Below are 21,764 nucleotides of genomic sequence, written 5' to 3'. Positions count from 1 at the left end.
CCCCACCTTTCTTCGGTCCCAGCCTCAATGACGTGCAGCGCCTCGTGCGTGGGGATTCCGTGGGCCTCGTCGGATTAGCCCGTTCACCCCGCGCCCGACAGGCTGCACACTGTGCCAGGCTGGGGGAAGATGCTTTCCTTCCACGGCTTGTCCGGCGTTTGCTACAGAGCATTGCCTTCCTCAAGGGCCTTCTGGGTCTGAGCTTAAGGTCCACAGGTGTCACCCTGGTGGTAAGGGAAGTATTAAAGGCAAAGGTGGGAACTAGAGGAACCTAATAATCAGGCAGCAGGTGTTGTTCAATAGCATCCGACTCTTCAGGACCCCATTTGGGGTTTTCCTGGCAAAGATACTGCAGTGGTTTGCCATTTCCTTCTCTAGTTCATTTTACTGATAAGGAAAATGAGCCAAACAGGGCTAAGTGACTTGCCCAGGCATACACAGCTCATAAGTGTCTGAAGCCAGACTTGAACTCAGGAAGGAGTAAGGAAGACTCCGAACTTCCAGGCCCTGAACTCTATTCACTGCAGCAAAAAGTATGGGTGCAGACCCTGGAAACACTTCCTAACCCTGGAAGCAGCTAGGGTCACAGTAAGATGGCAAGGTGGGCCTGAAAATCAGCAAGTTAGGGCGTTAAAATTCACCCTCAAGGCACTAGCTATTTTACCCAGGGCAAGTCATTTAACCTGTTTACCTTGGTTTCCCCAGCTGTAAAATAGAGGATAAGAAGATTAAATGATAATACTTACAAAGTACTTAGCATAGTGCCAGGCATTTAGTATGAACTAAATAAAAGCTTATTCCCTTCCTTGTATCCTCAGATATCCTCTCACTGAACCTATTTCTTCATTGTAATATAGAGCTTACTATATATCTTCTACTAACTTCAATCAATATTTGTGGGGCTCAAATGTAAAGGTGTTTTGTAACCGGAAGCAACATAAGTGTGAACTATTACCATTACTCTCCAGAAAAAAATGCAGAGGTGGGGAAACCCTGAGCGGGAATGCTTTCTGGCTGGTTTCCCTAATAGTAAATGGGAAGCCCAGAGTTAGTTTGACATTAATATTTCTGAACAACGAGTTAGTATTTTTTGGTTATTTTTGGCAATTGGGGTTAAGTGACTTGCCCAGGGTCACACAGCTAGTGTCAAGTGTTTGGTCTGAGGCCAGATTTGAACTCGGAAACTCCCGAGTTCAGGGCTGGTGCTCCATCTACTTCACCACCTACCTGCCCCTAACATGAGTTAGTATCAAAGAAGATAAAGAGGGACTATATGGAAAGACTATAGAGCAGAACATAACAGTTTGCTCACTCAAAATCTCAGCAATGTAGAAATCAGTTATTGTCTTCTCCACCCAGGGCCACCTTCAAGTTGAGATGTGTTCTGGACCCCATCTCTCCAAGGTTTTGGGTTAAAGAATGCAGAAAATGTCTCACCAGTTTCTACTCAGGGGAAAACTAAAAATGCCCCATACCTGTACTAGACTTTCTCTCCTCTTCGATTCCCATAGTAATTTCAATTGTTTCATTCCTGCACCTAACACCCACTGCCTTAACCATGTAGAAACTGTCTTTGTGCAGTTTTCAGCTATTAAGGGTAAATGGAAGAGTCCTAGCAAAAATCATCTAGACCGTGTCCAAGTGCAGTAACCACATACAACAGGTTTTCCAATAATGACGCAGATGTAGATTCTGGGCTAGATGGGCTGGAAAGTGAAACCCTGGGTATCTTTGCATACACACAGAAGGTATATGCTGGGAAAGGTTAGCTCCAGTTCCATGCTATATGTGAAGGAAACAACTTGTTTTGGAAAATTCTGCCAGTGTCAGATCTGTAAGACATTGCCGTCCTGCTTCGTCCAACCAGCTGACCCTTGTGTCTCTACCCTGATGTTGCTACTCAGTCTTCCAACCCCAGTGAGTTTACACATTTAGGGGCTGCTCCCTAGGCACTCCACCCCAGCTCCCTCAACCTCCACACCCTCCTCCCCACCACAAAAATTAATATGACTGGCTGAAAAGATGGAGATATTTTATAACTACCACCAGCAGAGGAAGGTGGTGATGGCACGCCAGGCCATTGGAACAGTAGCTGAATTTCCAGATCCCAATTAATCTTTTAATTACCAAATCTATAATTAGCAAGATGGTACAGAGAGAATGAAAAGGGGGGAAGACGATGAGGGGGACCCAGAAGGCCCGACATACTTTCTGCCCTGGAAGGACAGCCCTGATCGTGGGTAAGGAGCTCCGGGCTACATACTCTTCAGAAGCTGAGAAGAGATGCAGGGATATTTGTGGGGGAACCGATAGCTCCACAGAAGCCCCAGCCACCATCAAAAAGACACAGATCACCAACACTGTCTTTTAATCTTCTTCCCCATGATGCTGTGGGGACCAGCAAGCTGAACTTGAGTGGAGGGCATATTTGAGAGGACTGGGATGGGGTCAGTGTGGCTGCAGAGTCAGGGCAACAGCCTTGGATGTGGCATTGAGCACAGCAATAGGGAGCCCAGCGACAGGAATGTCCCGGGGGACTCTCTGGATGGGGGGGATGTTGGGACCTTCGAGAGTGTCCAGGATCCCTGAGAAAAGGAAGAAAGGAGGTGAATGCTGGGAAGGGGCAAGGAACTTTTAACTGGCTTAGACTGGGTACTGATGCACAACCCACCCTGAAGGTCATCCTGAGGCACCTGGAACCCAGGGGAAATCTTCTTTCCTTAAAGTCATAGAGTACTTGAACCCTCTAGAAGTCTGTTTATGTCCCCTGCACCGGGGCAGCACTGCACCTAACCTAGCCTAAAGAGATGGTGGTGATCTTCCCCATTAGGGTGAAAGCTCCCTGACAGAAGATCTGGTTCTTGCTTTTTTCCTTTGTATCCTCAATGCTCGGCACAGAATAAATGCTTAATAAATGCCTATTGATTGTTTCAAGGGTTCTTCAAGAGACAGCCTCAGGAAGTGGGGAAGGAGCATGAGGGAAGGAGATGGGGTTAGAGCAGGGCCCCCTCCCCCTTCTCCCTCCTGTTCTGGAGCCAAACTAGAAAAAGGAGCCAGTAATCTCAAACAACCCCCCACCCCACCCCCCCGCCAGGTCCATGACTTACCCTCGACCACTTTGTGGTAGGCAAAGTGCAGGTAGAGTAAGAAGAGCATGTGCAGGGTAGCAAGGGTCCCACAGAGAAGCAGTCGCTGTGTGGGACCCACTGTCCTTGACACTAGCACCGCCACCTAGGGCCACAAAAGATGTCACAGTTCAAATAAACTCGGCCCATCCTGGGACAAACCACTGTGGGCAGGAAGGACAGATGGAGGCCTGGGGTGGGGAGCTATCTCTACACATGAATGACCTCCCTTCACTGTCTACAAGCTTAGTGGGTTGGGGTGGGGGTGGCTGGAGAATCCACGTACTCATGAGGCACACTTAGATTTATGCTTCCTCTCAAACCCCTGAGCCCCCACGATTCCTCTCCCCACTCACCATGCGCAGGGTGGACAACCCACCCACCAACAGCCAGAAGAGATAGAAGAGGGCATGGAGGTGGATATTGTAGGTGATGAAGAGAACAATGCAATGTCCAAAGAGTCCGTAGCCCTGAGGGATGAGGAGAGGAGATGGCATTTGGTGGCAGGCCTGGGGAACCTCCCAATTCCACCTAGAGGACACCTCCCAGTCAGGCCCTGGCTGGCTAAGGATGAGTGCTAGAGAGGCTGCTCTGTCTGCTGCTGCCCCCCACCACCGGGGCCTCTTACCAGCAGTGCCAGCATCTGGAGCATGGTGATCTGTGCATTACACAGGTAAGCCAAGAAGTAAATGAAGGATGAGACTCCCAGCCAGTAGCCAAAGCAGGTGCCAATGGCAGTGCCCATCAGGGTACCTTCCCGCTGGGGTAGGAAAGAAGGGGAGGACTGATTTAACTATATAAGGCCTCCCCCTCCCACTCCCACCTCCCTCACCGTTTTCCTCAAAAGTCTCAGTCCCATTCATTCAGCTCTCCTGAACCCACCATTTACCCTTTGTCCCAGTGTTTGAACACTTCATCTATGATACCCAAGTACAGGCCCTACAGCTCAGCAGGACAACCCTGGAGAGCTCCTCCATTAGCTTCTACTTACGATAATGGTATCAGACGTCTTCATCCCATGTAGAAGAATGGCAACCAGGGTGAACACCAGCATGAGAGGCCCATAGAGTTCGCCAGCAATTTTCTGTGAAGACACTAGCTCAGCTTGTGATGTTCGAATGACTGACTGCCTTCACACTCCCAGGCCCCTAACATCTCTCTGGGAGCCCTTTGCCTCAAGTCTTGGGCCAGGTTTCCCACCCCACCTTTTAGTGGCTTTGCCCAGGCCTTCCCAGTTCCAGCACATTCAAACCACTGCTCCTTCCTGGGCCATAATTTTCTACTTGGGGACATTTCTGGGGACATCGAATGACAAAAGGGATCATTATCATTTACCTGGGGAAAGTTGACCATCTTGACAGGGATCATGGACTCCAGGAGCCTATAAGATAGGAAGTGTGAAAGCAGGGCAGGGTTGGGCAGGGTAACTTTTTCTAGGATGGATCTCTTTCTTCCACTATGAGCTGTCACCAAGAAGGGAAAGTCTTTGAGGATGACTGCACCAATGGGAAATAAGGAGATCTTGGAGAGGTCTAGCTGGGGAATCGGGAGATGGTGGATTTCATGAAAGTATGTTTATGTTACTGGGGGTGGGAGTGGGTTCTAATGTTACTGAGAAACGATTCTCCTGTTTTCTCTAGACCAAGGGCTGAACTTGAGAACCTAGAGGGCCACATATGGCCTTGAGGCTGAAGGTTCCCACCCCTGCTAGGATTACTGGATTTAGAGTTGAAAGGCACGAGGCAGTTCAAAACTTTCATTTTATGGATGAATAAAAAGGCTTGAGAGTCTAAAAGACTGGTTCAAAATTATAGTCATACCTTTATATCTTGATTACAGTTTATAAAACACAATAGAACAGTCCTATAAGTAGGCATGGCTAGTATTATCCCTATTTTGCCAATTAGGAAACTGAGGCTCAGAGACATAAAGTGACTTACCCCAAATCTCAGAGCTACTCAGTATAAAAGCTTAGATGTGAACCCAGGTGCTCTTTCCACTACAGTATCAACATCCTATGTTATTGAATATTAATTATGTTCAAGTCGATATGTTAAGTATTGGAGAGAGAAAGGGTGGTAAGAAACAGGCACTCATCTTAGGGGGCTGGGAGAAAGGCTAAGCACATTAATGACTGTGATAGAAAGGGAGGAAGAGGCAGGAGAGATGAAAAAACCCCACCTCTCTCCTCTTAGAACTTATGTGTTCTTATGAAGAACCATGTAGAGCATGACCTTCACAGGAGCCTGGCCCTGAGATTAGGATCCTACTCCTAGCCCTAGGCCTGTAGAATGAAAGACACCCCCCCCACCCCGGGGCTTGGCCAAGAGGGTGTGTGTGTGTGTGTGTGCGTGTATGTGTGTGTGTGTTGGGGATCAGGGAAGCAGAGAGCATGGCTGCTGTTGCAGGCCTGGCCCAAGCTGGGAAGAAAACTCTTACCGGCTTCGCACTTGGGCAGGCTCCACATCAAAGTAAGGCCTGAGGATGTCGATATTAGCATAGAGGCTGAAGGCTTTGGAGGCCTGTCTCTTCCCTGCCTGCCACATCTGAGAGAAAGAAAAAAAGAAGGTGACCCACTGAGATCCTACTCCGGTTTCTAGAAACTTGCTCTGGGCTCTGTTGCCTTTTTCTCCATGGAAAAAGTTGCAGGTATCTTCCAAAATAGGAGATAATCCTGTCTGTCTGGCATGATACATACCACTCGAAGATAGCTTAGACAGAACCTTGCTTCTCCTTAGCCCACCAGAAGCTCAGTATTGCTTACTTGATCAGCCACCTGTCGACTCAACTGTCCCTTGAAACCTTTCATTCCCAGGAATTCTCCATCCTCCTCCTCAGCAGCAGCTGCATCAACGTCTACCTCTTCTTCACGGAGCCGCTGGTGCAGCTCCCCCATATCTTCGAAGCTAGATCCTGATGTGTCATCCATGTTTTCCATGTCAATCACTGCTGAGCCTCCACCCTGTGGGGTCAAAGGAACAGTCTGTATCTGATTCAGACTGCATCTGCCTGGTACTTACATCTCATCAGTACTCTCCACCCCTCTAATTGGTTCTATGACTGGAAGGCAGGGCCATGGGCTCCTATTTAAAGAGGTGAGAGGTGTGTCTTTCTCCCTGTTTCCCACCAGCTAACTACTTTGGGACTTCACCTCAGGTATCTTTCTGTTGTCACCTTTTCTGTGTTGTCTTTCTCTGTTAGATTATAAGTTCCTTGAGAACAGGAACTGTCTTTATTTTTATCTGTATCCACAGTGCCGTGCTAAGTGCTTAATAAATATTTAATAACAGGCTGATCTTTCTGATCCATCCATTCAGCTCAGTAACACTGTTCCTTTTTCCCTTATCTGAAGACTGGAGTTGTGGGTGGAGTGAGGAAGGCGCTTTGTCCCTCAGTTGTTAGACTTTGTGGTTTTCCTAAAATGTAGATTTAGTTATGACTCTGAGTGTACACATATACATACATGTGTACACACACACACACACACACACACACACACACACACACACAGAGCTGGCATTTCAAGTCCTCCACAATCTGGTTCCACCCTCGTTTCCAGGCTTATTTCATATTATTCCCATTCATATACCCTTTAACAAGCAAACTGGCCTGCTAACTATTTCCATAGCGGTCATCTCTTGCCTTTATAACTTTTGCACAATGTTTCTCACACATGTTTGGTAGTCCTCCTTTACCTTCAGCTTGCTGTACCTCCAGTTTCCTTCAAAGCTCAACTGAGGTGCCACTTCCTTGATTCTTTTTCTACTCCCTTTAATTATTAGCCCTCTTCCCATTAAAATTACTTTTCATTTACAAAACCTGTAAATATATTCTTAACCTCACTCACCCTCCCTCACACCCAGAAGAATGAAATTTTGTGAGGACAGAGACTATCATTTTTCTCTCTGTGTCCCTAAAACCTAGGGCAGTGGCTTGCACATATAATAAACATTTTATCTGAAATGAATCTTCCTGTGTCTCAATTCTAGCCGTTTGCTGCAAAATTTTGAGACTTTTCAGGCTCAGGCTCTACATTCTAGCTAGACAAAATCACGTCTTGTCCTATACTCCTGTTTCCTTCTCTCCAATGAGGACAGACAATGAGTTTCCCTGGAACATCTTCTCCCCCAATCTCCCCCCACCCCCATCAACAAATAGAGGCAAAGAGTCTCCCTTATCAGATCAAATTTGGGATTCCAGAATACATTCTTTGTATGTTTCCCCCCATGTAGAAGTATTCTCCACACCTGGAATGCTGTCCCTTCCACTTGACTGATATCCTTTAAGGTCCAGCTTACATGCCGAGTCTTATTAAATGCTTTCTGATCTCTCCCCCTCCCCCATCTTTACTTCCTCTTGGAATTACTTTATATTTACTTAATTTGTAGTGTCCTCTACTCCAAATAAAGCTTTTTCTCTATTAGCTATTTCTCTTTCAGCTAGAATCTTTCATGGATCGAGTTTTTCCCTCTACCAAGATATTTATCACAATTCCTTAAGTGCAAGTACTGAATTTTGAAGTTCCCTGAATCTCCCCGAGGACGTAGTAAAGGCTCCATAAAAATCTGTCGAAGGAGTGAATTAATCCTCCTGAGTGGGACAATCTGAGGCCCTGGAGGCCAACCCACTCCCTGCCCGCTCTCTCGAAATACAAGGCGCATCCAGTCAATGCTGCTGATTGGCTACTAACTTTCCTGGTGGCTTGTCTCAAGCTGAAAGCCAGATTCTCTTTTTTCTCCAGCTCCACGAGGGTCTGGAGAAAAAGGGGTGCTACCTGAGGGGCAGACCGAGGTTAGATGTGGAGATGAATTTTCTCGGCCCTTACTACCTTTATGGCCTTGAGAAAGTCGCTTTCCCTTTCTGGGTCTCAGTTTCCTCTTCTGTAAAAACAAGGGCACTGGACTAGATGGTTTCCAAAGTACGCTCCCAACTATGAACTCCCAGGATCCGGCATGGGACTGGAATGGGGAGGTCACAAATATGGAGAGAGACCCTGCGTTGTCAGAGGCCATAATGACCTCGCGACGGATCTGTCGGCCTCCAGGCCGCCCAGTCCAGGGAGGGGGAGGGGGTAAGGAGGGGGTCCTAGGGACATTACCTGGATATTTTCCTCGAAGCCCCCCCACTCGGGAGAGGCCCCATTCCGGGTACCTCCCGCCGGGGCCACCGGGCTTGCCATGTCCCTCGAAGGTTCCCGTCACTTGGGCTCGCGCAGCTACTGCGCAGAGGGGTGGGGGAGGGCCCAGCCCCAGGTAGAGAAGGTGGGGTGGGGGAGACAGGCGTCCCCCCACCCTGAGATGCTTCAAGAAGAAGACGACCGGATGTTTAGGCGGCTCCACCCGGAAGCTGCAGACGTGGAAACAAGCGGTTCTATTCTGTCTCGCGAGACCTAGGCGCCACTGGTCGCCACGGCGACGACGCGAGGAGGCTAGTATGCGTGCGCGGTGGGCGCACAGCAGTCACGTGTTGCTAAGATGGCGGCCTCCGGAGCGGTGGAGGAGATGAGGAGCCGCGTGGTGCTCGGAGAATTCGGGGTCCGAAACGTAAGGCTCCAGTGACGAACGGGGCCGGGATCCGTGCGGAGGGCAGGGTCCCAGCCTCTAGCCTCACATGTAACTCTTTGCTCTAGGTTCATACCACGGACTTTCCGGGAAATTACTGCGGCTACGATGATACATGGGACCAGAGCCGCTTCGAGAAGGTGAAGGGAGGCCGGGTGGTGGTGGCATGGGGCCCGCGAGGCTGCACAGGGGCCAAGTGGAGGCCTTCGGAGGGCGGGGGGAGGCGAGCCCTGGAAGCTGAAGGACCTGAACCCCCAGCCTGCGCCTCAGAAGGAAATGCAGGTGAATCTTAAACCGATTTTACTCACTGAGCGTTTGCGCCCCCTCCCCCAATCCTTTAAGGAATTCCGCGTGGATGTGGTGCACATGGATGAAAACTCTTTGGAATTTGACATGGTTGGAATTGATGCTGCCGTTGCCAACGCCTTTCGGAGGATCTTATTAGCCGAGGTAGTGACGGTACTTGGGCACGGCAGTGATAGTGGTGGTGTATTGTGGAGAGGGAGAGGGGAGGAGGGAGGAGAAACGGAAAGGAAAGGAACCACCGAGTCATATCCACAGTGAACTACCCAGGCTCACTGTTTTGTAGTTTTGTACATTTCCTTCTGCTTGCTTGTGCTTATTTCCTGTGTTTCTAGGGACTACTTCTTTAGGTGGAGGGGAAGAGATCTATTGTGTTACATATTTCTAAGGATCAATATCATTTCGTATCCAGGTTCCAACCATGGCTGTGGAAAAAGTCTTTGTGTACAACAATACATCCATTGTGCAGGATGAGATACTGGCCCATCGTTTGGGTCTCATTCCCATTCGTGCTGATCCTCGGCTTTTTGAGTACCGAAACCAAGGTAGGAGAGCAGAAGTTTGTATTAGGGTAGAGGGGCAAAGATGAGTCATATGAAATAACTGTTGCTCTATTTCATGTGCAGGTGATGAAGATGGGACTGAGATAGACACATTGCAGTTTCAGCTGAAGGTCAAGTGTACCCGTAATCCTCAAGCTGCCAAAGACTCCTCTGATCCCAACGAACTTTATCTCAATCACAAAGGTGAGTGGTGACAGGGTCAGGGAAGCAAAGGTACAAATCCAGCTCCCTTACTTCTGTGATCTTAGGTAAAAATTCTGTCTTGTAAAATGGAAGGACTTTACAGGTGTAAATCTGGTGATGCTTTTGGGGAAACCAGAGGAGCATCAGCCATTATTACTAGACCATAAATTAAGAGCTAGAAATGACCACAGTAACACTTTTCTTCCAAATTTTGCCCCAGTTCTTTCCCAGGAATTGACATGTTTTTTGTTATCTCCTGTAGTATACACAAAACACATGACATGGATACCCCTGGGAAACCAAGCAGATGTTTTCCCAGAGGGCACCATTCGTCCTGTGCATGATGACATCCTCATTGCTCAGCTGCGTCCTGGCCAAGAGCTTGACCTACTCATGCATTGCGTCAAAGGCATTGGTATGGATTGTAAAGTGGTAGTCCGGCTATATTAGGTTTGGGGATGGTCCAAAAATTTTTGAACTGGAAATGCTAACGGTATCAAGGTGTAGCTTAAAATATGGTAGATAAGGGGGTTGATAATTGTGTCTTTGCTTTTCCTCCCCAGGCAAAGACCATGCAAAATTTTCTCCTGTAGCCACTGCCAGTTATAGATTGTTGCCAGATATCACTCTACTTCAGCCAGTAGAGGGGGAAGCAGCTGAGGAGCTGAGTCAGTGCTTTTCACCTGGCGTCATTCAGGTGCAAGATGTCAAAGGTATCGGTAGAAAGGGATGTTTACAGCCTCATGTCTTAGAAACCTTGAAGATACTTTTCAGTTGCCACATATTCTTAACTGTTCTTTATCAGGATTCTTAAATTTATAGCATCTTATTCATAGCAGATACCTGATGATTGTTGTATTGTTCCCTCCTAACCATAACACCCTGCTTTGGAACATTTATGAAGCCTGCTTACAAGCTGTTGACCACAGATAATTCAGTTGAAGTCCTTAGAAATCTGATTATACTTATGTACTTCATTAAACTAGTTTTGCCTCTTCTGACAGAATCAGTAATCTGGTTTATTTTTTCAGGAAGAAAAGTAGCCACAGTTGCCAACCCCCGTCTGGATACCTTCAGCCGAGAGATCTTTCGGCATGAAAACCTTAAGAAGTTGGTTCGGCTGGCCCGAGTACGGGATCACTACATATGTGAGTATCAGGGGGAGGGGAAGTATAAGTGGTATGGGAATAGACTGAAAACCATACTCCTATCCCATACCCTAGGAAAGAGATTTCCTTTTCTCAGCCCTGCGGCTGAATGCCGTGTATTGTCTCCTATAATTGAGATTTTTACATGTAGGCTATCTCTTTATTATTTGTATTCCTAGCATGCATAGTAAATTATTAAATGTTTTTACATTACAGTCTCAGTGGAATCAACAGGTGTCTTGCCACCTGAGGTCCTGGTGAGTGAAGCCATCAAAGTTCTAATGGGAAAATGTCGGCGCTTCATGGATGAATTGGATTCAGTTCAGATGGACTGAATTATCTTGGTTCAACACGTGGCTGGCAAGATGGTTCACTTTGTGGGGATACCCCACTCTATCCACAAACTCTGGGAATTGTCCCATGATTCCTAAATAGGCTGGCTCCCTAAAAGACTACTGAAAGAACATCAGTGGGCATGGGGGTTGGAGCTGTTTGCAACAGTATCTGGCTTATAGAGTGCATTCCCCAAGGCAGTGGGTAAAGGGGAGGAAGGACAACAGCATAAAGAACAGCCTTGAAGTTCCATGTGTAGTAGTAGTATATACTATGAGAAAGGCAGCTTGTATATTAAATTTGTGTATCAAACTCAGATTTTTTACTGACATGCAGAAATGTGCCTCAGAGTTAATGTTTCTACAAAAAGGCTCTAAAAACAATTTAAAAAAACTAGCATGAAATCACAAGATGTTAAAAAATATCACCACACAATAAATACAACTGTTCCCTTCATGGCCCCAACTACACACAAGTATAAAGAGTTCCACTGAGGCAGCAGTCAAAGCTAGAAGAAGGCATGTTTCAAAACTGACTCTGGCCAACAGAAAAACCTAAAAATACTACAACAATGCTTGAGTGTGGAGGACAGCAAGTCTCTGCAATACAGATAGATACACTGGATTTGAAACCCCTTCTCCCGGTTTTCCCTTGTTCTTCTCTAACCTATGGGTCCATGAAGTATAGAATCCTCTTGCCAACAACGTTTCCAGCTCATTTTTGTCATAACTCTAGAATGGGATTTCCAAAGCTATGGGTAGCTCTCACACCCCTGACTGACTGGTGGTATTTATAAGGAAAATGTCCTGTAGGCAGTTGGAACTTCAGAAGCCATGAACTCATTAGAGGCGCCTGAACCAGGGTACATGGGAACCAAGCCACAAGGGCCAAGTCATGGGAGAAAAGGCCAATGGGCTTAGTTAGCTCTTAGGAATAGATGTTGCCTAATTCTGTCAATAACCTCGGATGCCCATAAAGCACCTGAGCATCAAGTGAACTAGTTAGGGATTGTGGCTGTTGCTCCTGAGGAACCCTTGCTAATGAGAGAATGAAGTGTACCAATCATTAATGATGACCAGATGTCATCCTCTCCTTAGTGATGAGGCTTTCCTCGATATAGGGAAGGAAGGTCCCTGAGGTGAGGACTCAGATTTGTTGAGTCTCTGAAGGGATCCTGTTCTTGGCCACAGCCACTCGCAGACAGTCCATACCCCTCCTCTCAGCATGCACTTCATTTACTATCTTCCCAATCCAGCATCAAAATAGGTCTGCTCCCCGACCCCCCTTCCCTCAGCATCTGGGGTGAAGCTGCCAAGAAAAGGCATATGTACCAGTCCCCATGCCTGCTATGCAGCCACAAACTGGTGGCAGCACTAGGACTTGCTGAGTTTGGATGAAACAGATGCCCCAACCCCATGTTCTACATATGGTGCAAAGAAAGTACTTGGAAAGGGAGAAGGGAAAAATGACAACAAGGAACTATAGTTCTGCTCACAGCTTCTCTTGGAAATGCTCAGATATGGAGCTCTCAGTGGGTTAGGAGACATCTTGGGAGAACTAGACAGAATAACGTAAGTCCTAACTCCCTTGGAAATGACACCAATGTAATTGCTTCTGGCCTCTTCCTGGAGCCACTTATTGGCTCTCCATCCCCAAGCCTGGTTCTTTCTCCAGGTCAGCACTGGAAGAGGAGGCAGTGGAGACAGAGCTACAGGTTAGCTATGGGGGGGAAGGAGAAGAGATGACAATGAAGGCCCCGGGAAAATTGTTCAGATGGCCACATCAGGGTTCAAAGATGGTGCTCAAGCATCCATCCTCATTTTCCAGCACATCACATTCCAGCAACGGCTTTGGTTTTTTGAAGAGCGATGGAAGATTCTTAATGTGAACCTCCTTACGAAACTGTTCTCCCAGAGGTTTCTGTAAGAAACAAGCAAGACTATTATGAAAACCTGTACAGTGAGACCTCCCTTCTCTTCAAAAGCTCCATCCATTGTTTTATGTTTAGTGACAGACAATTCCTCTATATCTTGGTAAGACTAGTTGGAAGCTGCCCTTTTATATTTGTATTTTAATACCTAATGGTTTCAAGAACCAAGGAAAAGGAAATAGAGTCTGTGTTATTCATAGGGTAATAATAAATAAGACGGTTCCAAATTGAGGCTTACCCCAATACAGCCAGCAATGAGGCGTTTGAAGTGATCCTTTCTGCGCTTGTCAGTAATTTTCTGCAGTGTTGGGTTCAGTAGCTTGCAGTCAAACTGGTCCAGAGATTCCTTCTGTATTTCTGGGATCTGTTCCATCACAGCTCTCACTTCCAGGTATCTGGGGCGCTAAAAGAGGGTCAGATCTACTGAGAAGGATAGGTTTGGGCATCCCTGGACTTCTAAGTATTAGAGAAGAATAATTTTGGCCACATGCCAAGAGTCTGAAGAATGACAACTAGAAAGGCACCAGGAACAAACTGGCAGATTCTATTCTAGTATACCTACCAATGCCTCATATATCTGGAAAGCCAAGTGGACAAGTGCAGCCATACAGCCATCATGTTGCCCATGCATCTGCAAACCCTTTAACACACTGGTGAAAAACCATGTTACTGCATCAGACAGGAGTGTTCCCGAGAGTACCTAAGGGAACAAACTTGCGTCAGTACCAAATTTTTCCCCTCAAGCCTCCCATGTATGCTAAGAAAATTGCTGAGAAATGACCAACTTGTCCAATGTCCTCATCTGAGAAACAAGAAAATAGGCCCAGAGAGACTGACTTCTTCAAACAGTAGAAAATGGCTGTCAAATGACCTTGAACCTAGGACTCTAAGGTCCTGAACCATAAACTCAGTCCTCTTTCCACTAAACTTTGCTAAGTCCCCACCCTCCTTTTAACCAATAGTCCTTTGGCGATTCTGTTCCTAAAGAATCTGGGTGAAGAGAACTGGGTGCGGAGGGAAACTCTACTTGTTTAAGCAGAGGCCAGCAGAGCTGGGTGGTGGTCCTCTGGCAAGACAAGGTGTCCTTCCAGGCTAGGGAAGTGAAGGCTGTGATGAGCAGTGCTGTACACACGTCCTAAAGAAGGGAAGAAGAGCAAATGAGCTTTACTGAGGATTCTGTTTCTTTTCCCGTTCTATTAGGATTTGAAAGCTTAGACAGAAGGGAGTGAATATGTGAGGCAATTTCGTGAATTATTTAATTTTGTAAAGAGAACAAGGAATGATGATAGACAGAGCGCACTACCACCACTTTTGTCATTCACTTACCTCATGCTTCATTAGGCACTTGCCCAGATCTGTGAGCTCGGCCATAGCTGAGGGGGCCACCTCTGTGCAAACCATCTCTTCATCTATGAGCAAAAGGCAAAGCAGTTAGTAGTTCCACCTTTCAGAGAAGACTCCTCACATCTTGTTCTAAACCAGCAGGTGAAAGCATGTCCAGAAAATTAGAGACACCAATCTAAAGTATGACTAGATCCTCTTCCACTGTTAGAAGAAAGCTTGAAGGAGGTTCTCTGGATAGATGTCAGTTTGTTCTCTAGTGGAAGAGAATTGTATTGAACAGTAAGCTTCAAATGCCGGGAAAGCTTTATGTGTGGCCAGATCTATGCCACAAGATCCTACATTAAGCTCCTAGAAAGACATTACAAATCTTATAAGCTATGCTACTACATAAAGGTCAAAAAGAAAGAAAGCTAAGAAATAAATTCCTCACTCACCCTCTCCATCAGCTGGGGTGTTGGTACTGGAGGTGGTGGTGGTGGTGGTATTGGTAGTAGTATTGTGTTCAGCACCTTTCTTTGAAACACAACAAACGGCTGTAAAGAAAAGCTGAGTTATTACAGGAAAAAGGGGTTGTACCATAAAGGCACAGCCCCTCTGGGAGACAAAAACTCCTGTTCTAATGCCGCTCTGGGCCTATGGGATAGGGCAAGGGGGGGGGGCCATATAGTATACTGCTTAAATATAAAATCAATTTTGGGGAAAAAAGTAATCAAGGTGGGGTGGTCCATATGCCTTTGATCTGGGCAGCTGAAAATGTATAGGAAAGTTCAGGGACTGTCTTGCTTCCATAGACATAGTCCTTTCCTTTAGGGATCCAGGTCCCATAACCCCCAGCTCCAGAGGAGAAAGTGAGGCTGATGACTTTGCACAGTCCTCCTCACTTAAATCCAATTCACTTGCACATCATGACATCAGTTCCCTGATGTCATGGTCTTCTTTGAGAACAAAGGACAAACAACAACCACAAGTTGTTCACATGCTGTCTCTTTCTTTAGACTGTCTTTTGCCTTTCTTTGTATCCCCAGAGCTTAGCTCGGTGCCTGGCACTTAGTAAATGTTTACTGACTGACGAATTTTATATATATAACTACTATACTAATTATATATGTGTATATATAATAAAACACTTATACAAAATTGACATTTTAAAAAATTAAACACTATTTTGAAAATAAAAATAATCAAATCAAATCAATTTTGGTGGGTGTGATTGATGAACAATTTTCTGGCCTAAGAAATTTAAGGCTGTTATATTTCTTCCCAAATTTAAGGCTTTGGAGGAAAACTCAATCTTCTGAAAATGAACGACCTAGAGAGCTCATTGTTTTCCTTGCCCTTTAGGTGGGAATTCACTCAAAAATTTTTCGGAGATTATACAGTTTTCCTTGCTCATGTCCTTGAGGTTTTCCTCCTGACAAATCTCTCTCTATTGTCCAACACAAACTCTTTCAGCTCTAATTTCTTCTCCTCTGCTGTCCTTAGTGTGATAAGAGCAGTTTATCATGTTACTGATCTGACGTTCATTAACCACTCCCCTTTAATCTTTTAATTTCAAATCAACCAGCATTTCCTGAGTATGTGTTCAGGACTGACTTTACCTAGTAGGACTGGCTGGGTCAAGAGGTCCTGAGATAATGGGTGAGATAATTTATATCTGAAATAATGGAAAATCTGTACTTTGAAATGCCATAACCATAAGAATTAGGTCTTCCCTAAAATTTTCTTCTTACTTTTTTCTTTCTGTTACTTACTGATCAGGTCCATGACTTCACGAGTAAGCAGCCTCACTAGTTGTTCTTCCAACATCTCTTGAGACTCTGGATTTTCATCTGCAGTCTCTTCTTCACCGCTGGAAAAAGCCAAAAGTTAGAAAACACTGGAGGAGTTGTTAGGGTAAAGGGGAAAAGGTTTGGGAAGCAGGTGGAAAAGCTGGATATGGCTCCAAATGATCTAGTACAACACATGCTACTTTAAGTCAAAGTGGGAGGAATGATGCGTCTGAAACGTCATCCAAGGCATCAAAATCCCATTCACTTATGAGGGTTTAATCAGAATGTCAGCCTACTGATCTTTCCCTTCCCACCTGGGACATCTGAGCAAACACTGCATCATTCCCCAAGAATGGTTCCAACTCCAGCATTTGCTGATGTACTGGCTATCCCAGCTAGGGCAGCAGGGCTTCCTGCCTACTGAACTCTGTGCAGAAACATTTCTTACCATAGTAAACTCCCTCTGGTTGATGACTTGCCATTTCTGGGAAAGCCTCTGGAAAACAGTGAGAGGATAAAAAGAAACAGTTGGAAATAATCTCCCAGTTATTTTAAATAATGGTTAGGTGAGGTGGAAAGACTAGATAGAGCACTACCATTCTATAGGTGGGGGATGGTACAGAAGAAAGTCATTTAAGCTCCCTAGAAATGTGGCAGTTTGAAATAATTTCCCTTTTCAAGCTGCTGACCAGGAAAAAAGAAAAACAAAATTATTTGCAACAAATGAATGATAAGGGTCTGATGTCTGAGATATAAAGAGAACAAATGCAAATATGTAAGACCAATAGCTATTCTCTGAAGTATAAATCTGGTCAAATAATATGAATAAGCAGTACTCAAAAGAAAGGCAAATTACTAACCATCGTGCAATTCTGCTCCAAATTACTAATAAGAAAAATGAAAATCAAAACCAATTCTAAGGTTGTTTGTTCCAGAAAATTGGCAAAAGTGACCAGAGATGAAAACTGTCAATGTCGGAAGGGCTGTAAAAAGGACAGGCACAGTAATACTTTATAAGAAGGAGCTGTGAATTGTTCATTCCTGGAAGTAATTTACAATTACGTAAGAGTGAATAAAATATCCATACCCTTTGGCCCTGAGATCCCACTGCTAGGCTTATACTCCAAGAAGATCAAATGCTTCAAAATATTTACAGAACATTTTTTTGTGGGAGCAGAGAATTAACAACAAACTAGAAATGAAGTAGGTGCCTATCAATTGGGGAATGGCTAAACAAATTGTGAAAAACGAATGTAGTACTGTCTTATCACAAAAAAATCTATAAATATGAAGACTACAGAGAAGCATGGGAAGGATGTATATGAGCTGATGCAAGTGAAGTAAGCAGAACTAGAAAAATAAGACAATTACAAATAGAAAGAAAAGCAAAATAAAAAGTAAATCAAAGAAAGTGAATTTTGTTTTCCTCCTTTTAAAAATTCTTTGCACAAGGGATGGCTCTCTACAAGGGAAGGGCATATCTGGAAATGATCATATAAAAATAGAGGATTTTTAAAAAAGATATAATTCCCACACATCTCCTATTTCCATCAAACCCAGATAGCCATAACTGAGGCTTCTAAGACAGAACAGTGATGACAGGATATAGCTTGGAAAACCACTGCTCAATAATCAGCAATTCATATGATCACTTTAATGGGAAGGGAACTTTAATTCTAAAACCGTTAGACTACCAAGTACATTATTATGATACTCTTTGACAACAGCCTTGAGAAGGATAGCTGGATTTAAGATTCTGCAAACAAAGTCTAGCACAGTATACCCTTTCAGGGTTCCTGGACTGTCTTACTGTCATACTCCACAGCAGCCCCTCCCTCCACAGCAACCCAATTATCAGGAGAAACCTAAGACACAGGAAAAGGTAGCTAACTGCACGGGATTCACAGTCAACAGCAAGACTAAATTTGCATTCTAGTCTTTTTCATAGCATCCTGAACCAGACTTTATTACAGGGCTACTATTTAATCCAGTGAAAAGAAAAGACATGAGAAACCAGAGAAACTTTTGTCATAAATTCAAGGTCTAGAAGAACTTGAGGCTTTAAGGAATTCTTAACCTGAATGGTTTAGAGCAAGAATTTTCAATTTCCTTTTGATAATGCCCTCTTACCATATGCAGATAGGTGAAGAGGGGTCCAAGGATGGGAGATACAAGGGCTTCATAATGCTCTGGAGGGCAGAATAGCACCAGAGGTTTCACAAAAACCCGTTAAGAAGGTAGGTTAAGGAGACTATAATATTCAAGGCACAGGTACACCCCTTAATACACATGCATAACTTTCCCAGATAACCTGAGACAGCCAGATGGCAGATCATAAAGATGTTCAGAAAGTCTGCCAATGGTTTTAAAGATGCCAAGGCCACTGTCTGGTGTTAGGTAAAACCTGTGGACTTGTCTCTTTCCCTAGCACGCTAAGCTGTATAGCTGCTTAATTCTATTAGATTTCCAGATCATATTATCTTCCAGAATGCTCACATTTCCAAGAGCTAAATTTCATACACTGTGAGGAAAAGGGGAAAGCATTTTTCCAATCAAGTTTTGCTTCCTATTTCCATTGGTTCACAGTTCTGGGGGAAAGAAAAGATACTAGTATTAAAAACAGGATGAAAAAGTATCTGGACTGTAGGACAACTCAGATGGAAAGGATCCTGGAGGCCATTTAATCCGACCTCTCCTTTTATAGATGAAGAAACCATGCAGGTCAAGTGTCTTGCTCAAGGACAGTTATTAACAGAGAAAGGACTCGTACCCGGTCTTCATTCCCAAATTCAGAGTTCTTCCCGCCACATCAGTCTGCCTGTCAATGAAGGGTAATTATGCCAATATGAAATTGCTTTTTCACAGAAGCAGCACATGGGCAACTATAGAACAATTATGTAATCTAAGTCTGAGTCAAATCAATAAATCTGAGGGAAAAGGCCTAATCCTAAGAGACTGAACAAGATCTTTTAAGACTTGCCAGTCATGTTCCAATTATATAAGAAACAGCTTTCAAGAATTCCTACATCTCTTTTGTGATTTTCTTCTCTTGCCTTTGGGTTTCAATTAACTGTTCTCTTAGTGAAATTTTCACAAACCCAGATTATTACATCCCTCAGTCTATGCGGATTATTTCTTATTTTCCAACTCTTTTGGCAGATTCCAAAAGGATATGAAGCATGGGTCGGAGTCGGTAGTCAGGAATGCTATTCAAGTTGACAAAGGCAGAGTTAAGAAGCTGGGTGGCAAGGTCTTCAACAGTGTAGAAGTCCTGCTGCATAGAAGAACCTGCTTTCCCTAGGATATGGAAACTACAAAAGAAAATCACCAGCAAATTCAGTACCCACCAATGCCAGTTCTTAACGCCCAAGAAACACAAAAAATGTTATCTGCTCCTGCTTGCTTGAATCAAGGGTTGACTACCTTCCAATTCCCTATTAATTAAAATGCAATGACTCTATAATGAAAAGTGTCTCTGGAGAGCTGTCAGTTGGTTATAGCATGTTGTTATTCAGGCTAAGGTTGTAGGGCAAATTTGCCACCTGGGCCAGTTAGCTGTTTGGTCCATAGTTAGAGAACCCTTGAATTCTAGCCAGCTTATATCCAGGCATGTCACTTGTCCTAAGAGGAAATACAGGAGAATGTGGATAAATCAGAGCAAATATGCCCCCAAAATTAGAAAAGGAATAAGCATGAGATTCATAAGGAAACCATAAAACCAGAACCAGAAGTTCAACCTGTTAATGATGCTGCCTCATCCCCCTGGTACCCAAAGGATTAAGTAATAACCACCATGCATTCTAAAACTAATGTGCCCATGAAAGGGAACAGTGAGAAACAGAATAGAGAGAGATAATATCAGTCTCTTACCAGTTCTCATAAAGAGTGCAAAAGAAACCCTGCATTCGTTCCAAGACTGTTTTGTAGACAGGAGAGTCATAGAGTTCTAGGAGAGGCTGAGGAAGTCCTGGAGGGAGAAGATGATTTTGTTTTAGTTTAGTTTTTTTTTTTTAAATCAGACAAGATGCACCCTCACCCTTCTACCCTCAAGGGAGAACATGGAGAACAAAAGAAAACAAAAGTTACAATCATGTAGTCAATCAAATTTCCACACTGGCCCTGTCCTAAAAAGCACTTGTCTCATTCTGTTTTCTGAGTCCTTCAACCTCTCTATTAGAAAGTAGGTGGCATGTTTCCTCCTTAGTTCTCCAGAATCATGGTTGGTCTGGTTACACTGAAAGGAGTTCAGCACAACAACATTCCATTCCATTTACACACTATAACCTGTTCATCCACCCCACAATTTATGGTTACTTCCTTGGAATCTCATTCTTTGCCACCTCAAAAAGCTATAAATATTTTTGTACATCCTTAAGAGTTTGTTTCACTGACCCTCGATCTACTGTTCTCCTAATTTCCCCTTCTCACTTCTCCCCTTTTCCTCTGACAGTTAAGGTGAGGGTGATGTTCAAATGCCAACTGCTCCCTCCCACACTCCTTCCTTATTGTTTTATAGATATCTACTTGCACATCTTGATTACATAAGATAATTTTCCTGTCCTTTTTTCCCCCTCTACCTCAGTATATTCCTTGTTCTCCCTCTTCTTGTTCTTTTCTTAAGATCATCAAGATGTAACAGAACCACTCCTGGGCCATGTCTAATTGGACCCTCTCTATGAACCCTGTTAATGACAAGGTTCATACACATGCATCATCTCCCCATATCTGAATATAAGCAGTTTATTCTTGTTTAATCCCTTATCATTGATCATTCATGATTACTTTTTAAGGTTTCTCTGCACTCCAGGGTTTGGACTGCAAAGTTTCTATGCAGCATCATTGTCATCAGAAATGTCTGCAAGTTCTCCACTTCATTAAAGGTCAATTTCCCCCCTGAAGCATCATACTCAGTTTGGGATAAGTTATTCTTGGCTGTGAGCCCATGTATCCTTCACCTTCTGAAACCTTATATTCCATGTTCTCTACTGTTTTACATTGGTGGCTGATCCTGACTGTGGCTTTTTAGTACTTGAATTCTATCTTTCTGAAGCTGCTTCTTAATATTTTTTCTTTGTCCTGGAAATTCTGGGCTAAAATGTTCCTGGGAATTTTCACTTTGGGTTCTCTTTTAGGAGGCGACTGGTAAATTCTATTTCTACTTTGCCCTCTGACTCAAGTGACCTGGGCAGTTTTCTTTTAATATTTATTGAAATAGAATGTCTAGGTTCTTTTTTGGTCATGGTGTTCAACTACTCCAATATTTTTTCTCCTTGATCTGTTTTCTAGGTTGGTTATTTCTCCTGTGAGATATTTATGTTTTCTTCTATTTTTTTTTCAGCCTTTTGACTTTGTTTTAATATTTCTCCTTGCCTCGTGACATCACTAGTTTCTATTTAGTCTGTTCAAATTTTCAAGGAGTTCGTTTCTTGGGCAAGGTTTTGCACCTCTTCTGCCAAGCTATTCCGAGTCTTTTCCAATTGTTTCTTCCATAGTTCTCATTTCTTT

General features: G+C 44.3%; 3 protein-coding genes across 5 annotated transcripts in view; 1 reads left to right on the top strand and 2 right to left on the bottom strand.

Annotated features, from left to right (window-relative positions):
• Positions 1-2,097: 2,097 nt before the first annotated feature.
• Positions 2,098-8,477, bottom strand: YIPF3 (Yip1 domain family member 3). Of its 2 annotated transcripts, XM_020976791.2 has the most exons (9): positions 8,224-8,477; positions 5,890-6,087; positions 5,565-5,671; positions 4,461-4,506; positions 4,117-4,209; positions 3,754-3,885; positions 3,482-3,595; positions 3,108-3,231; positions 2,098-2,585 (listed from the first exon to the last, which is right to left on the bottom strand). In XM_020976791.2, the coding sequence occupies exons 1-9, from the start codon at positions 8,302-8,304 to the stop codon at positions 2,449-2,451; spliced, it is 1,032 nt and encodes a 343-aa protein (XP_020832450.1). In that variant the 5' UTR covers positions 8,305-8,477; the 3' UTR covers positions 2,098-2,448. The 2 variants fall into 2 exon arrangements, with proteins under 2 accessions (XP_020832450.1, XP_078011468.1); XM_078155342.1 differs by lacking the exon at positions 3,754-3,885.
• Positions 8,478-8,556: 79 nt separating this feature from the next.
• Positions 8,557-11,532, top strand: POLR1C (RNA polymerase I and III subunit C). 2 transcript variants are annotated; one of them, XM_020976790.2, is made up of 9 exons: positions 8,571-8,668; positions 8,755-8,826; positions 9,029-9,136; positions 9,402-9,534; positions 9,616-9,735; positions 9,998-10,150; positions 10,299-10,448; positions 10,767-10,883; positions 11,100-11,532. In XM_020976790.2, the coding sequence occupies exons 1-9, from the start codon at positions 8,600-8,602 to the stop codon at positions 11,216-11,218; spliced, it is 1,041 nt and encodes a 346-aa protein (XP_020832449.1). In that variant the 5' UTR covers positions 8,571-8,599; the 3' UTR covers positions 11,219-11,532. The 2 variants fall into 2 exon arrangements, with proteins under 2 accessions (XP_078011469.1, XP_020832449.1); XM_078155343.1 differs by lacking the exon at positions 9,998-10,150 and having other exon boundaries at positions 8,557-8,668.
• A 1,164-nt stretch (positions 11,533-12,696) lies between these two features.
• XPO5 (exportin 5) overlaps positions 12,697-21,764 on the bottom strand; it is a 59,657-nt gene continuing 50,589 nt past the window's right edge. Inside the window, 12 exon segments of the mRNA XM_078155338.1 lie at positions 12,697-13,136; positions 13,385-13,549; positions 13,709-13,846; positions 14,174-14,281; positions 14,473-14,555; positions 14,925-15,023; positions 16,242-16,339; positions 16,708-16,718; positions 16,720-16,755; positions 18,390-18,488; positions 19,435-19,570; positions 20,130-20,226. Of these exon segments, the coding sequence (XP_078011464.1) occupies positions 12,999-13,136; positions 13,385-13,549; positions 13,709-13,846; positions 14,174-14,281; positions 14,473-14,555; positions 14,925-15,023; positions 16,242-16,339; positions 16,708-16,718; positions 16,720-16,755; positions 18,390-18,488; positions 19,435-19,570; positions 20,130-20,226 (1,208 nt within the window). The 3' untranslated portion in view covers positions 12,697-12,998.

This window comes from Phascolarctos cinereus, unplaced genomic scaffold, assembly GCF_003287225.1.
Source record: "Phascolarctos cinereus isolate Bilbo 61053 unplaced genomic scaffold, phaCin_HiC Scaffold_5;HRSCAF=322, whole genome shotgun sequence".
Lineage (NCBI taxonomy): Eukaryota > Metazoa > Chordata > Mammalia > Diprotodontia > Phascolarctidae > Phascolarctos > Phascolarctos cinereus.
This window is presented reverse-complemented; position numbering and strand designations above follow the sequence as displayed.